This window comes from Leucopleurus acutus (assembly GCF_964270905.1).
Source record: "Leucopleurus acutus genome assembly, chromosome: 17".
Classification (NCBI taxonomy): Eukaryota; Metazoa; Chordata; class Mammalia; order Artiodactyla; family Delphinidae; genus Leucopleurus; species Leucopleurus acutus.
In genome coordinates this window covers 68,813,839-68,829,964 of record NC_139159.1, presented here as the reverse complement: position 1 = coordinate 68,829,964, position 16,126 = coordinate 68,813,839, and the positions used below count along the sequence as shown (strand labels likewise).

Genomic DNA, 16,126 nt, shown 5'->3' with positions numbered 1-16,126 from the left:
ATTTACTTGATTTAAGTGTACAATGCAATTTTTTTGGGTAAACTTAAGAGTTGCACACCATCAATCACCGCAATCCAATTTTACATTTCCAGCACTCCAAGAAGATGGCTTATACCCATTTGCAGTCACCACCCCCCCCATTTCCACCCCAGGCAACTACTGATCTACTTTGTCTCTATAGGATCATCAACTGATTTTTGACAAAGGTGTCATGGCAATTCAGTGAAGAAAATATAAACATGTATCTCATACTGCATATTAAAATACTGCATATTAAAATTAGCTCAAATGGGTCAAAGACCTAAACATAAAACTATAAAACTTTCAGAAGAAAATGAAAACTCTGCACCTTGGGTTTGGTGATGAGTTTTTTGATAACAGCATCAAAAGCACAATCCGTTAAAAAAAAAAACCCAAACCAAGAAACCAGACATTGTCAAAATTAAAAACTTTTGTTCTTTACTTTAAAAGACACTATTAAGAGAATGAAAAGACAAGCTAGACTGGGAAAAAATATCTGCAAAACACGTATCTGATAAAAGACGTGTACTCAAATACTTACTGAACTCTTAAAACTCAGTTAACACCTAGTTTTTAAAATATGAGCAACAAATCCGAACAGATACCTCACCAAAGAAGATATATGAATGGCAAATAAGCGCATGAAAAGATGCCCAACATCATTTTTCACTGGGAAAATTAGTTATTTCAACTACAATGAGATACCATTGCAGTGGGAACCCTCATTCATTGCTGGTGGGAATGCAAAATGGCACAGTCACTCACTTTGGAAGACAGTTTGGCAGTTTTTATAAAGTTAAATACACACTTACCAATGACTCAGCAATCCCACTCGTCGGTATTTACCCAAGCAAAATGAATTGTTTGTATTAAAACCTGAACATGAATGTTAAATGATAAACAAACCTTAATACATCCATACAATGAAATACTCAGCAATAGAAAAAACAGAGCTATTGATTCACACAACATGTATGAATTTAAAATGCATTTTGCTATGCAAAAGAGGCTAGACGCAAAGGCTACAAATTGTACAATTCACCATGTGTATGACATTCTGGGAAAAGCAAAATTATAGGAATGGAACAGATAAGTGGTTGTGAGGGGTGAGGTGAGGGGTTGAGTACAAAGGGGAATTTTTAGGGTGATCAAACCGTTCTGTAGAGTACTGAGACAGTGGACACATGACTGCGTTTGTCAAAGACGATGCAGAGTAAATTTTCCTAGTGAAAAATCAGCTGGGGTGTTGAGAGATCCCAGATGGAATTCAGAGTGTGAAAAATAAATCTGTTTTACAAATGTATGACATAACTTCAATGAAGGGAGTGGGGAATAAAATGAGCTGAACTAAGTTACTTTGGAAAATGAGTGAATACTGTAAGGCTAAAGACAAAACAAAGTACTTAAACACTATACCCTAGTTGGTCAATTTGTTTCTCACAGGGGTACAACGTTAACTATTCTGAAACCACTTTATAAGTATTCTAGGGTTGAACAAATAAGCAAATAAATTGTAGATAAAGAGAGCCAGGTTTCTCACCCTCAGAGAAAGAAGTTATGAACAAGCAAAGAGGCATAACTAGAATGAACCTTGTAGTGCTAGATGAGAATCAGTTTAATATACATACAGATAGATGGATCTAAAAATAATTATAGAAATGTGTACCTATATATTTGTTAGTATACATATTTATATCTCTTAGGTCATTTCACTGGGAAGTTGTAGATGCAGTGGCAGCAAGCACACCTAAACCACAATCTTGGTTTCTAAGTACCATCCTGCAATGAAAGGAACCAGGGCTCCTTGGAGAAATAGGCTAATTCTAGGGCTGGCATCCAGATAATACCTGCAGTGCTAGAAAGTAAGACTATGGTCAAAAAAAAAAAAAAGAAGACGAGGGTACACCAGAAGGATTTAGGAGCCAACTTCAAAGAGTTCCCAATAGGCAAAGCTAAAACAATTTGCACAACAAAATAAATAACAACTCTACTGGATTTTAACCCAAAGTATAAAATAAACAGCCATGATTGCATACTAATATAAATAAATTATCAAATAAATAGGGGAAAGGAACAAATCTTTAAGAAAATTTGTAGAGAATATATATAGATATTACTCCTTCCCTTTGAGTGTGGACTAGACTTAGTAATTCACTTCAAAAAAAAAAAAGAGTATGGAAAGTGGGAAAAATGGTACTTTACAGTGGAAAAACCTAGCAGACACCACCTTAACCAATGAAGGAACATCACCAATAATGCCTATTAACATTATGTACCCCATGATATAATACAGTGTGGAAGGGCACAGGACCGCTGTGCTATATCCTTCCTGATAAAGCACAACCTCAAGTTTAATCATGATAAAACACCAGACATACCCACGTTGAGGGACATCCTACCAAATCACCAACTAGTGCTCTTCACAGTGTCATGGTCATGAAAGACTGAGAAACTGTCACAGATCGGTGAAGACCAAGGCGGCAGTGATGAGTAAATAAATGCAACGTGGAATCCTGGACGGGGTCCTGGAACAGGAGAACATGAGAGGAAAATGGGTGAAAACCAAATGAAGTCTATAGTTTAGTAAATACTATTGTACCAATGTTAATTTCTGAGTTTTGACAGATGTGCCATAGTTTACATAAGTTGTAAACATTAGTGGAAGCTCATGGAAGGATATAGGGAATATCTCCGGACCACCTTTGCAATTTTTCTGCTAATCTAAAATTATTATAAAATAAAAATATTATTATAAAATAAAAAATACTTTTTTAAAGTATAGGAAAATGTCAGCACTGAAAGCATGCCTGTATTTAAAATTAAGGAAGGGGCTTACAGAAGATTATACACATTTTCACAGCAACTTGACCAACACCACAGTTTATTTGTAAACATATTATATGTGTCAATAATCAAATTGACAACACTTTATACATTTCACTGTATAATATTAACAGCATATCAGAAAAAAATCCACGGTGCTCAGTTACAGTTTTGGTATTTTAAAATCTTTAAATACAAACCGTATTTGAAACACTGAACATAAAAGAGAAACACAAATGGCAAAGAAAACTGGAAACAACTAAAAGAAACCAATATTCCCCCCCAAAAAACAAATAAAGTATCTGATTACACACTTTAAAAGAAAAAAAGGAATCAAGAAAATCAAACGATCATATATTTTTTTAACAACATAAAGTTACATTTCTTTAGACCTATGTGATAGGTGAAATTGTACCATACTAAACTCTATGTCCTGTTTTATATTTCTTTTTTTCTCTTGGTTTCTGAAGTTTGCCAATGGTTTAAGCTACTTTAAGGGCAGAAAAGAGGGGAGGCAGCATAAAGCCAAATGAAATTACTTTAAACATTTGCAGAAAAACTGGATAAAAATTCTTTCACAAATTTTCTTTGGCAAATAATAAATTCTGTATTTATTACCTTTTTGTTGAATAGGATCAACACAAGATTTAAGAGATGCATCTTTACATGAGTTAATATATGAATGAAACAAAGCCAAATTCACAAAGTAAAGCATAAAAGTGGCTTTCACATTTTGCTAATAACAGCTTTAAAAATGCAGATTCTCCATCCTTACAAGTATGAGAGGTCTTCACCTGGGAATCAGAATCTTTCCTCATTCACATGAGAAACCGGAGTTGACTACATGTTTTTTCAGTACTTTCCCTAAAATTCATGATCATTTATTAGGTTCTATTTCCTCCTCTGTTAGCTCTCAAAGGAAATATAGCAGCAAATCACTCCCATATTTTAAGTTTTAAATTCACCAACAACTGGGTTCACTACCAACAACTACAAACATTCAATGCTTTATTAGTGTACATGTCATTACCGTAGGCTAAGCTTGTTAATAACAGAAATAAATAAAATAACTACAGTTAATCTGAACAAAGCAAATGAAAATGAGATTAAAGAGCCCTGATCAAATGAAATACTTACAACTTTCAGTTGAAAAACTGTAAAAGTTACATATATACCTAACAGCACTAGGAATGTACAATATCAATTATTGGAAAAATAAATGAGTGATTCACAGTTATAAGAAATTATTTTAATATTAGTATTTTTCCTTTTATACACAAACATTTATAACATACACTTGGTTTCTACCTCATATTAAGACAAAGTAGAATACTAAACATTACTGCATTTACCCAAACACAGCCCTGACTGTGCCACAGGTAACCTGCTCCAAAATATTCAATAGGGAGGCGACAGTACTGAATGCATGGTTATGTTAACAGTTTGAAGAAAGACACATACTTCCAGAAGTATGTTAAATAAACAAATGTCAGTTCTATAAATAACAAAAATTATCAGCAAAAATGTTTAGGTTTAACCTTCCCAAATTTTCTAATGCTTTAAATATTTTAGATATATGTTGTTTGACCAGTTAGTTTGGTTAGTTTTAAACTAGCAAACCATTATCCTATGAGAAGAGCTAAACTAAACTATATAACACTGCACAAACTTCCCAAGGAAGGTAACTTGTAAAATCTAAAAAGTGATTCCAATTATTCTATTCAACATTTGAGATACTAAAAGAATCAATGACTCAAGAAACATTTTGAAATTACTCAATTTTTCTTTATCATTTCCTCTAAAACTAGTCACATAAACTTAAGATCCGGATTGCTTATGTCCTCACAGTAGGTTTACCACTAAAGTGTTCTGATCAGAAGACATAGCCTTAATGCCTCTAATATGTAATTCTAAGCTGAAATCAAAATCCTTGGTTTGAAAACATCAAATCCAATTCCATAACATTCATGGGTAGAGCTACTAAACAAAAAATAAATCAGGGAGAAAACGTGCAGCAGCCACAGCTACAAGAGTGGAAAATAAATTCTATTTTTCCATAAAGACTCTATGAAAATATAAAGCCCAAAATGAGCGACAACTGAAGTCCACATATAAATGTTGTTTAAAAATAGAATGTTTTCCAAAGCTTCTTATGAGATGTCAATGTATAGTCATAGTCTGAGTTAAGACCTTCTAAATCAAGGTTAAGCCATACATAACTATGCTGATTTACATACCTTCAACAATGTTCAACCGATACACATAATTTACAAACATCCACAGCAATTCTTAATGCCCCATCAGATCACCTCTCAATAATGGATGTTTATCATTTTATAGTTTTGCTACTTTAAATACCAAGAAGCCTTTTCAGAGGAAGAGTTCTACCTCTTCCCACGATCCCCTAAAGAGTAGGTAACAAAATATAAAACTAAACAAGATTTATGTTTGATAAACTAACATATAAAATTACCACTGCAATATTCATAGTGACTGCTTATAAACATAACAGTCATCATAAAGCCTATAAAGTATATCCTCAGTTTTATAAAAGAAACGCAGATTGTCTCAAGGTAAAAAATACAGTGCAGACTGCTAAAAAGCTCTTCTTTGCTTTAGGAGGTGCAATAATGAGGAAAACTTCAGAAAACATGAACATGTTCCCCAAACTTTAACATCAGTTAAGCATGAACTGCACTGCAGCAGCAGGATGCTTTTTAGTGGCTGGCAATATAAAGCTAACGTTAAGAAAGAAAAATGGCAGAAAGTGTGAGCAACAAATGATGTAACCAAATTATTGCAAATGGAGATTAGCAATAAGAAGTGAGGAAGGTGAACGTCCACTCCACTCTGTTAAGATGCCATCTTTAAATATTAAGTTCTTTGCAGGAAGTGGGACTCCCATGTCAGCACAGGATGACTGTGAAAGCAAACTTGGAAAACTGGCCTCAGTGTGAATATCCAGTGTTGAAGCACCTTCCTAAAAGATCAAGAAACAAGAGAAAAAAAATTCTATTCAACACTTTACCAAACCACTTAATGTAGCTAATGAGAAACAGAGACCTTGATTACCTAAGAAATGTTTATGGAATGGCAAAGCACTATAGGAGATGCAAAGTTGTACCTCACAAACCCAAAATAATCAATGATAGGTATTAACGTGCAGAAATGACTAATACACTCAGATGATGACAAGTGCTTTGAAATAAACAGAAATAACACGTTATGAGAATATGGGATGAGAAAAAGTTAATTCTTAGACAAAAACCCTCACACAACATTAAGCAACAGAACAATCCATCCACTCCCAGGGCTCTCGGATTCACACATTCAGCAGACTTCTCCCCAGAACTCCAGGCTCAAACCTCCACCTATCCAACATCTGTTCTTGGATGTTTCACCATAAATTCCACACTTAGCATGTCCATAAGCAAACTCTCAAATTTTCCCCCACTGGTTCCTCCCCAGCCTCCCCTACTCAAACTAGTCAAGAAATAGGAATATTATTCTTTATCCTTCCCTTCCTCATCACAGCCTCAATCCTTCCTCACATTTAATCACCAAGTTCCATCAGTCTCCCTCCAACGTGTATCCCAAATGAGTTTACTTGACTCACTCACCATAGCCACCACCGTAGTCTAGGCCAGTGGTCTACAAAGTGGAGTACTCACTCCAAAGTGGGGTGCAGTACCATGAAAATTTTTAAAATCCTGTATCTACTTATTGCATCCGATAAAATTCCTGGTTTTGTGTATCCTTTATAATATACATAATTTATTATATTATTACATGTATAACAGTATATACATGTAATAAACAAACCTTTATTATGGATACATGCACATTTTTTTTAAACTAAAAAGGGTGTTCGGCCACCAACACCTCTTACTTGGGCTATCAGAGCAGTCTCCGAACTTACTTTGTTTCTGTGCTTGTCTGTTTTTAATCTATTCTCTAAACAGTAACTAATCTTTTAAAAGAGTCAATTAAAAATAATGTCATTCTCTGTTAAAAGTCTTTAACAGTTTCTCTTTGCACTCAGCATAAAATACATATTCTTTAACATACTCTAGAAGGCTCTCCGTTCTTCTTCAACCTCACCTCTTCCCATCATCCCTCTTTCACGAGGCTTCTGCCACACTGGCCTTCTCGTTTCCTTGCAGGCCGAGTGCCTTCCTGACACAGGACTTTTGCACCTACTAACCTCGGCCTGGAATACTCTTTCCCATCCTTTAGGTTTCAGCTTATGCATCATCTCTATGTATTTAAATTAGGTCTACCTTTGGATTCCATCAGATTTGAAGGAGCCTGGCTCCTTCAAAGCACTTACTGAAATCTGTAATTGCTTCACATATTTCGATGTTTACTCGACTATGGTCTCATACAACACTTAAGCTCCATTAGTGTCTTAGACATCATTGTTTCCCCAGCACCTGGTAAAGGGTCTGGCATAGAGTCGACTCAATCATTTATTGAAAGAATGAATGAAACCAAACTCCAAAATACTGATTTCATAATGTTAGAACAGATATACCAAACAAAAATATTCCATTCTAAAAGTTTACCTACAAATCAAGTCTAGAGTATCCTTTCTTTCCTTGGGGGGAAGATAAAAGGTCTAGAGCACTGGCATTCACTACCATAACAGACAACCCCCTCTCAGCAATGGAGAATCACTGCAGTTATTAATGGAAGTGTACTGACCCAAGAACCAGCACCTAGCACGGTGCATGGCCCATGGCAGATGCTTAACACATTTCCATTTAATGAAGCACCAGCACAGAACAAACAGTCCAAGCTTCCTAAACACCTGGCCAGTGAAATCATGTATAAGTCAGTTAACTTCCTGAATTTCAGCATCTTTGTTTATAAATTAAAATGCATAAATAAGCATGAAATAATGCTTATTTCATGTCTTACTGCTGTGGAGACTCAGAACAAACATGGAAGTGTTTTGCATACTATAAAAGCCCTATGCAAATACCATTTGGATTTTTTTGGTTTTTGTTACCTGGAATGAGTGAACAAAGTTAAGGACTTGTAGAGACAGTTTTCTACTGGAATGTAAGAGGTTCTGAAGGCTGAAAAAAAGGGGAAAAGTTTAAAACAAATACGACAAAAACTAATATCTCACAAGAGTTTAATTTTAACAATTTAAACACATTTATATATATATATATACATCTTGGTTAATTACATACAAATTTTTAAAAAACAATTTCAATGGTTCCCGTCAATGAAATTTCTGCTTCTTTTAATAATACAGAGTAACAGTGCATAAAAAGACCATTTCGAAATAAAACATCATGCATAACCAAAATTGGAAAATTATTGTTAAAAGTTTAAGCTACTACCAAATACAAATGTTAAATACAAGAAAACTTCTAAAATAAAAATTTAGGTACAGGGCTTCCCTGGTGGTGCAGTGGTTGAGAGTCCGCCTGCCGATGCAGGGGACACGGGTTCATGCCGCGGTCTGGGAAGATCCCACATGCCGCGGAGCAGCTAGGCCCATGAGCCATGGCCGCTGAGCCTGCGCGTCCAGAGCCTGTGCTCCGCAACGAGAGAGGCCACAACAGTGAGAGGCCCGCGTACCGCAAAAAAAAAATTTAGGTACACATTTTTCAAATATGTAAATTGCTAACAATTATAGTGGCAATCATTAAAACTATATAGTATTTCTTTTTTTTATTCATGTATGTTATTTTATTTTCAGGATAGCTATTAAAATTATTTGTCAGTTAAGTACTTTTAATTTTCTGATATAAGCTACACTGAGCCAATTAAATTAATTATTTATTATCCAACTTTGTTTTCCTAAATAAAGATGTCAAGATCTGCGGATATCATCTCTCCAAGCCACCCACCATGACAATCAGATTCAATGATATTCTTTTTGGCTAAACCAGACGGTCTCAGAACCTTTACAACGCTGACTCTTAGCAGCCATTCCCAATGGATCAGAGTTGGCATATGAGATAAAACCTACATGTCATTTCTGATAATATGTGCTCATTTTAGAAAATGTGGAAACTGAAGAAAATTTAGAAAGTCAGCCGTAATTCCATTATAGGAGATAATCACTATTAACATAACTTGAGTGTATGTTAAGAAAGAGAATTTCTATTGATATTTACATATTAAAAAAAACTAGGTTCAGGGCTTCCCTGGTGGCGCAGTGGTTGAGAGTCTGCCTGCCGATGCAGGGGACACGGGTTTGTGCCCCGGTCCAGGAAGATCCCACATGCCGCGGAGCGGCTGGGCCCATGAGCCATGGCCGCTGGGCCTGCGCGTCCGGAGCCTGTGCTCCGCAACGGGAGAGGCCACAACAGTGAGAGGCCCGCGTACCGCAAAAAATAAAAAAAACTAGGTTCATACAGTCATATAAGCATGCCCATTTTAACCGTACTCTCGCCCAATCTGGGTAACTAAGTAAATATAATTAACCAAAACATGTGTCCAAAAGACTTGCGTGTGCCTAATTTCTGTGGTACTGAACTTTAATTTTAAAATACATAGCAAACCCTTAAACTAGCCATTTTTATTCAATCAACAAATAAACACAAGGCAAGTACTATGATCATGTGTGAAATAAGACAATGTATGATATAGCAACTAATACTGAGAGCTTAAGAAGTCTCATAGATGAAAAGATGACAACAAACATAAACCCTCACCTCTCTCTTCTGCAAAGGCCATGTGTAGCAATTTTTCTGCACACTTTCTGGTTTAATTCAGAACTAAACAGTGGAATTCCAAAGCACAGCTCGAGAGGAACCCAATCTGCCTCTGTTGTGGCAACTACAAAAGGATATATAAAGTTATTAATCATATATATATTTATATATATTATGACCAACCAGGGTTTCTTAACTGAGCTCCAGAGATTTTCATAGATTCTTCCCACCCCCTACTGACATCCACCAAAGGGCTTAGCAGGGGAGAAGACTCAGAGAGGGGATCAGTGGATCTCTGAAACAGGAAAGAATGTTTTTTGAGTATGTACATGCTTCTGGGAAGAAGGCCTACAGCTTTCAACAGATGCTCAAAGTGGTCTTTTACCAAAAAAAAAAAAAAAAAAAAAAAGTAGTGCAGGACATCTACAAGATGAGAGAATCAACATAGGAAAAATAAAACATTTTTATTCTCAGATCACAGTTTTATAATATTTTAACTAACTTTAATTATTATTCTAAATATATAAGATTGTTTCCTAGAAAATACTTATGAAAAAGTCCATTATAATAAGAGCAGACAAACGATATCCAAGTGACTTAACAAAAGAGTCAAACCTCAGAAATTAGTCCAAGATTGCAAATAATTTTTAAAGCCTTACCAGAGTTTTGCTTTGTGGCTGAATCTATAGTTGCTTCCTCAATGACCATTTCAAATGACTCTGTACTCCCATTCACATCTGAGCCAGAAGCCAAATCAGGTTCTCCTTATAATTAAAGGGCATACACAATATTAGGATTCTAGTAGTTGGCACAGGTTGTCAATAAGTCAGTCCTAACATAAAAGACGACTTCAGGCAACAGAAATGACAACGGAAAACAATGAACAGTCTTTAGCCTAAAGCAGTAGTTCTTAAAAGGGGGACAATTTTGTCCCCCAAGAAACATTTGGCAACGTTCGAAGACATGGTTTGGTTGCCATGAATGGGGACAGGGATGCTACTGATGCCTAGAGATCCTAAACATCCAACAGTGCACAGGACAGCCCCCCACAACAAGGAATTATCCAGCTCCAAACATAAAGAGTACTGAGCTTGTAAAGCCCTGACCTAAAAAAAAAAGGATTAAAAAGGCAGAACACAAGTTTAGACCTTTTAGAGAATTAGTAAAGTCATTTCTATCCCCATAGAAACATGCAGTCTGATTACATCATTCCTTCTCAAAATATTTTTTTTGACTCCCTGTATCTTTCAGCATGAAAGATCCTCCAAGATCTTCTAGATCTCATTTGTTACTTCTCTACTCTCATCTACTACTGCCCAACAAACTCTTTCTTTTGGCCAAGATGAGCTACTCTATTGCCTGATTCCCTCTGCCTAAAGGTTGCTACCCTCTAAATAAACAACAATCATCTGTGTGTAGCGAACTCCTCACTTTTCAAAATTTAGTTCAAACTTTACCTTCTCTAAGAGGCCTCTCTGATAGCTCAACTGGGCTGGGATATGCCTTCTCTGTCCTACTTTAGCACTTCAAGAAGCAGACCCCCATATTTCAGTCTTTTAACACTACACAGTAGGCTGATTCACTTGCTTGTCTCTCCTTCCAGGTCTTTATTCCCTAGGACTTAAAACAGAAATATCTCCAACACCTAAGGAGGTATTTTGTAAATGTTTATAGAATGAATGAAATAAAATGACAGCTACAGCAGACATTCATTGAAATGACTGCCTAACCCACAGCCCTCTTCTCTAAAAATGCTCCTGTGATACCTGGCAGTCAACTGTTGAAAGTTACCCAACTCCTCTGGCCAAAGGTAAATGGACCAGGAGTGGATACTAATTCAATCCACTGGATGGCTAGCAATCAATCATATTTTCTCAGGATTTCAAACTAAGAGGTTCAGTGAATACAGTCAATCAATGATAGAGACTTGAATTAAAAGGTTCCCTAGAGTCGTGGACCAGAGGTGACATCATGGCAACCAAAGCCACATATAAGCCAAATTATGCCAGAACAGAAACAATCAGTAACTATGAGAAGGTGATTTGAAAATGCATTTTTAAATTAGAAAGAAAAAGGTATCTAAGGAAAATTAGCTGTTGTCAATATGCAGGACAGGCTGGAGACAGAAAGAAGAGAATGAGGCCAGGAAGGCTAAGCAGGAAATGGTCACAATAAAACATGTATAAAGTATCAAAATTCAGACTAGAATGGCAGTTACAGAGAATTAAAGAGAGGGGGAAAGAAATGGATATAAGAGACATTTCTAAAGACTAATTCACAGAACTTGGAAACTAACTGGGTTGAGTGGGAAAGGAGAAGGATGAGATAAAGATATGATTTTTAAGGCCTGCATAACAAGACAATGGTGCCTTGATAGAAAGAGGAAAGCTGAAAGGGAAAAACTACTCATTCTAGTTTGAAAATAATTTTACAAAGAGACTAAAGTTTTGAAACCATCACCCCATAAAGGAACTTAATTTAAAGCCTATAAACATAAATACGACAGTAAAGGGCTAAAACCCAATAACCATTCTGTATTCCAACCCCAGGTCATCACTTCTTTACTTATGCTTAGTATTTTCTCCATTTGAACAACTGATATTTGTCCCAATGATGTCACAGAATATTTTCTCATCTTTCAGTGGAAAAACATTAAGTATTAAATAAGTCAACATCCCCACAAAGGTACCCATGCTTTTTAAATATTAAGCTTGTGATAAACTCAGTACCAATTATCTTAATTCAAAGAACCCAGCTAGTGGCTAACCTCTCTCATCAGAAGCATCACTGAGTTTTCTGTTTGCAAGTTGGCTAGAAGCATTCAACATGGTGACATATCCACAAAAATGCTGCAAGTCCACTTTGTTCCTTAACATCTGCAATGCTTTATGAACACCCATATTGACACGCGTAAACTCTAAGAACAAAGAGTTGACATCACATTATAAGTAAATAGTTTTACAACAAAACACCAAAAACTTAAATATACTTTCCTCTTATTAAAGAATTCTTAGAACTACTTTTATATTTTATCAAGATTGATTCCAATGAAGAAATATCTCTGGATGAAAAAGGATGCTGTACACATACAACATATTTACAGACTTCAGAAGGCAACTGATGTGGCAAAACAACTGACCTGCTAAGTAATCAAATAGGGCCAGTCAGTGGCAAATTCCCTAGGCTTCTCTTTGTAGTTCTATTCTGCCTCAAATACTTACTTAGTGGGTTTCTACCAGGAAATGCATTAAATACACGTCATATTTTTTTTTAATTTAAGAAAAGTAAAACGTATTCTTATTGAAACTAAAGCTAACTAAGTACTTGAAATTATATCCCTAATAAATTATTTAAATATCAGCTCGTTCTAACAAATATGTGAACTTACAAAAGAGAAAGATGCTCTATAACCAAATATGAATATTCCTCTTTTTTAGAATTCGCACAGTAATCTCCAAAGGCAAGAGATTTCTTAATCAGTTCTTGAGATTTTGTGATTTTTAAGATCCTGCTGTCACTATCCTGTATCTTCTGGTGAACGATAAATTTTTCCATAGAATTTATAAAGTATCAGAGAATTAACTAGCGAAGTTTAGTTGCAGAGAAATACTTATTTCTGAATAGGGGCTATTTTTTGGAAGAGAAAACTCTCTTCTCCAAATTTTGTACACATTTATTCACAACAACCAAAAGAGAGCATTTAATTTCAAATGTGAGCCTTTTGCAGCCTAGCCATGTGGAAAAGAAAAAATACTTATAAAAATCTTCCTTTTCCCTGCTTTGGGCGAGGAGGGGCATTAGTGACTAACATTTTAGAAGAAAAGTTCTTATATGAATTAAGTTAAATTACTTGAACGATTCCCTGCTCTCTAAAATTCCAAGCAATATTCTAAGAACAAGAACAACAGATTAGAGAATGAAAGTTTTGCATGGAGCAGGAAACACAAGTGCTATATAAATAATAAATACACGTAAGTTTTAATCAGAGAGTATTTTTCTTTTGAATATACATACTTTCTTAATATTCAACAGAGGAAAGGTATATTTAAACAAAAGGAAGAATGATTTGCATTTATAGAAATTCTCCAGGCATCTTTCATCAAATGTATTGTAGCTCACAATTCTAAAAAGAGATAACATTAAACAGGCTTTTCACCCTTGATTCGAACCCGCTAAATTTAGCTCAGACTTTGCTATTCACTCAAGTCCTCTCTAACAGGAAAAATAAAATGTAAAAACAAATTTTAATTAATTAAAAAGTAAATTAGTGTTTTCTCACTTTCTCTACACAATGACTCTAGATTTGGGGCTTCTAATACTATAGCACAAACTTAAATCAAAACACATTGACCATTAATAAAAGTTTTTTAAAAAAAATTTGTTACTGTAAAAAAACAAAATGCTGAAACAGGAAATACATGCAAGTTCTCTGTAAACTGTAAGTTAGTATACAAATGTTCATTAGTGTCCATAAAAGCCCCTGAAAAAAAACCAGTATGTAACACTGGGGGGAAAAAAAATCAACTTTCTAAGCGTAAAATCTTCCCTATGACTTGTCTTCTCCCCCAACCTCCAAATAAATAAACAATAAAAGGAAACTAAAAGGCCAAACATACAGAAAACCTAGTCTTCCATCTACATAGCTACCTACTTAGTCTCTTCATCTCCAAGACAGACTAGTATTCCTTCTAGGCCTAGGTCCTAAATGAGTCTTATTCTATTAGTTCTTTGTAGGAACAGGCACATGACAGAAAACTACCTTTTGCCAATACTCTTTAAAAGCAGAATAGTTTTAAGACCCTAGAACTTAAAAATTTTAAGAATTTACTTCCTGCTATGTTTCCACCAAATTGTGGACAAGATTAATCATAAAGAAGTCAAATGGATACAACTCAAAATTCAGGTACCTCCTCGTAGTTCTGTCTCATCAAATGGGAAAGGTATGTGGACAGTTTCTCCTATCCCATGCAAACCATGTCCCTAAACACGAAAAAACACAAGTTGAAAGGTATACGTGAAACCTGTATTTCCAATAGTAGACACTCAAACGATAAACAAGACTGTGCCTCGTGATGGTGTATTCCACATTAATACTCCATCAAAATGCTCTCAACAATTTTCTATTTTTCTCCAGCAAGTAAAGACAATCTGAAGTCTATATTAACCTATTAAGGCAATGTGTATCAAATTGAGTGTATGGGCTAATGAAAAAACAGGTAAATCTGGTGTCAGCCAAGTGAAGCCTTAATGAGATCAAGTGCACTCACACAAGGGTCAGCTGCAGCGCTGAGAGAGAAAAGTGGTGGAGGATCCCCATGATAACCTGGCATGCCATGGATTAGGAATGTAAATCTCAAAACCCTGCACTGAATGACATATATTGAAAATTACTTGCTGCAACATCATAATTATATACGATCGGAAACAACCAAAATGCCTGTCAGTAGGGGACTGATTAAATAAATTAATGTATGTCTTTTCAATGCAGCTGCAAAAAAGAGCAAGCTCTCTACAAAGTGAAATGGAAAGTTCCAACTGCTAAGTGGAAAAAGCATGGGGCATCTCAGTGTGTAACCGCTTGCACATGCATAAAGAAATTCTAGGGGCTTCCCTGGTGGCGCAGTGGTTGAGAGTCCACCTGCCGATGCAGGGGACGCGGGTTCGTGCCCCGGTCCGGGAAGATCCCACATGCCGCGGAGCGGCTGGGCCCGTGAGCCATGGCCGCTGAGCCTGCGCGTCCGGAGCCTGTGCTCCGCAGCGGGAGAGGCCACAACAGTGAGAGGCCCGCGTACCACAAATAAAAAAAAAAAAAGAAATTCTAGAAGGGTACAGCAAAAACTAATGTGGTTGTCTGATTTGGAGGAGAGTTAGGGAGTGGGCACTGGGTAGAGTGTTAGAAGGGCAGTGATACTTTTCTCTGTGCATCTTTTAATAGTGTTTTATTTTTGAATCATGTGAATTAACTATCAAAAGTTAAATTGAAAAAAATCTATGAGTCTAACCACGCCAGTCCCACATTACAAATAATAATTTACTTTCACCCATCACACTCAATTAATGTTGTTCATTTAAATTTTGTTAGTCTTTCGTATTTAATTCCTAAATTCACTTTGGCTTTGCAGTTGTGTAAGAATGATAAGCATGAGGAATTTAATTTTATGTTTACATGTATTTCAAATCATTATAATAGAAAATTTAACACTGGGGATCTATACATTTTTTCCCTTTAAAAGAGATCCATACCTTATTCAAATTCAAGATACCGTGACATAAAAGAAAAAAAATAATTTCAGGGAAAAAAATCACATTCATTTATTTGGTTCATATAACAACTTGAATATATTTCTGACATCTTGCTTCTATTCCACTGATACATTTATGATTTCAACCCTAAACAAGATGGCTATTATAAAAGCACGGTTTTAATCAAAATCTTAATTTTGTTGTGTTTTAAGTTTCAGCAAGGTGAATTTTCCCATAAAGTTTAATAAAAGAGGCATTCTTTTTTAGCAAAGGCAGAACTCCTTAACGACACTTTAAAACTCCTCTTATTCTTCTCCCACCACCACAGCGAACATTTTTTGAGATCTTCCGACGTGCTAAAC

At 35.7% G+C, this 16,126-nt stretch overlaps 1 protein-coding gene across 2 annotated transcripts in view; it reads right to left on the bottom strand.

Moving 5' to 3' along the window:
- Positions 1–2,885: 2,885 nt before the first annotated feature.
- Positions 2,886–16,126, bottom strand: part of FAM91A1 (family with sequence similarity 91 member A1) — a 43,100-nt gene continuing 29,859 nt past the window's right edge. For both annotated transcript variants that reach the window (XM_082858899.1, XM_082858900.1), the window contains 6 exons: positions 14,429–14,501; positions 12,289–12,438; positions 10,181–10,285; positions 9,522–9,645; positions 7,856–7,925; positions 2,886–5,824 (listed from right to left, as the gene is read on the bottom strand). In XM_082858899.1, the coding sequence (XP_082715025.1) occupies positions 5,639–5,824; positions 7,856–7,925; positions 9,522–9,645; positions 10,181–10,285; positions 12,289–12,438; positions 14,429–14,501 (708 nt within the window). In that variant the 3' untranslated portion in view covers positions 2,886–5,638. The remainder of the gene's footprint in view (positions 5,825–7,855; positions 7,926–9,521; positions 9,646–10,180; positions 10,286–12,288; positions 12,439–14,428; positions 14,502–16,126) is intronic.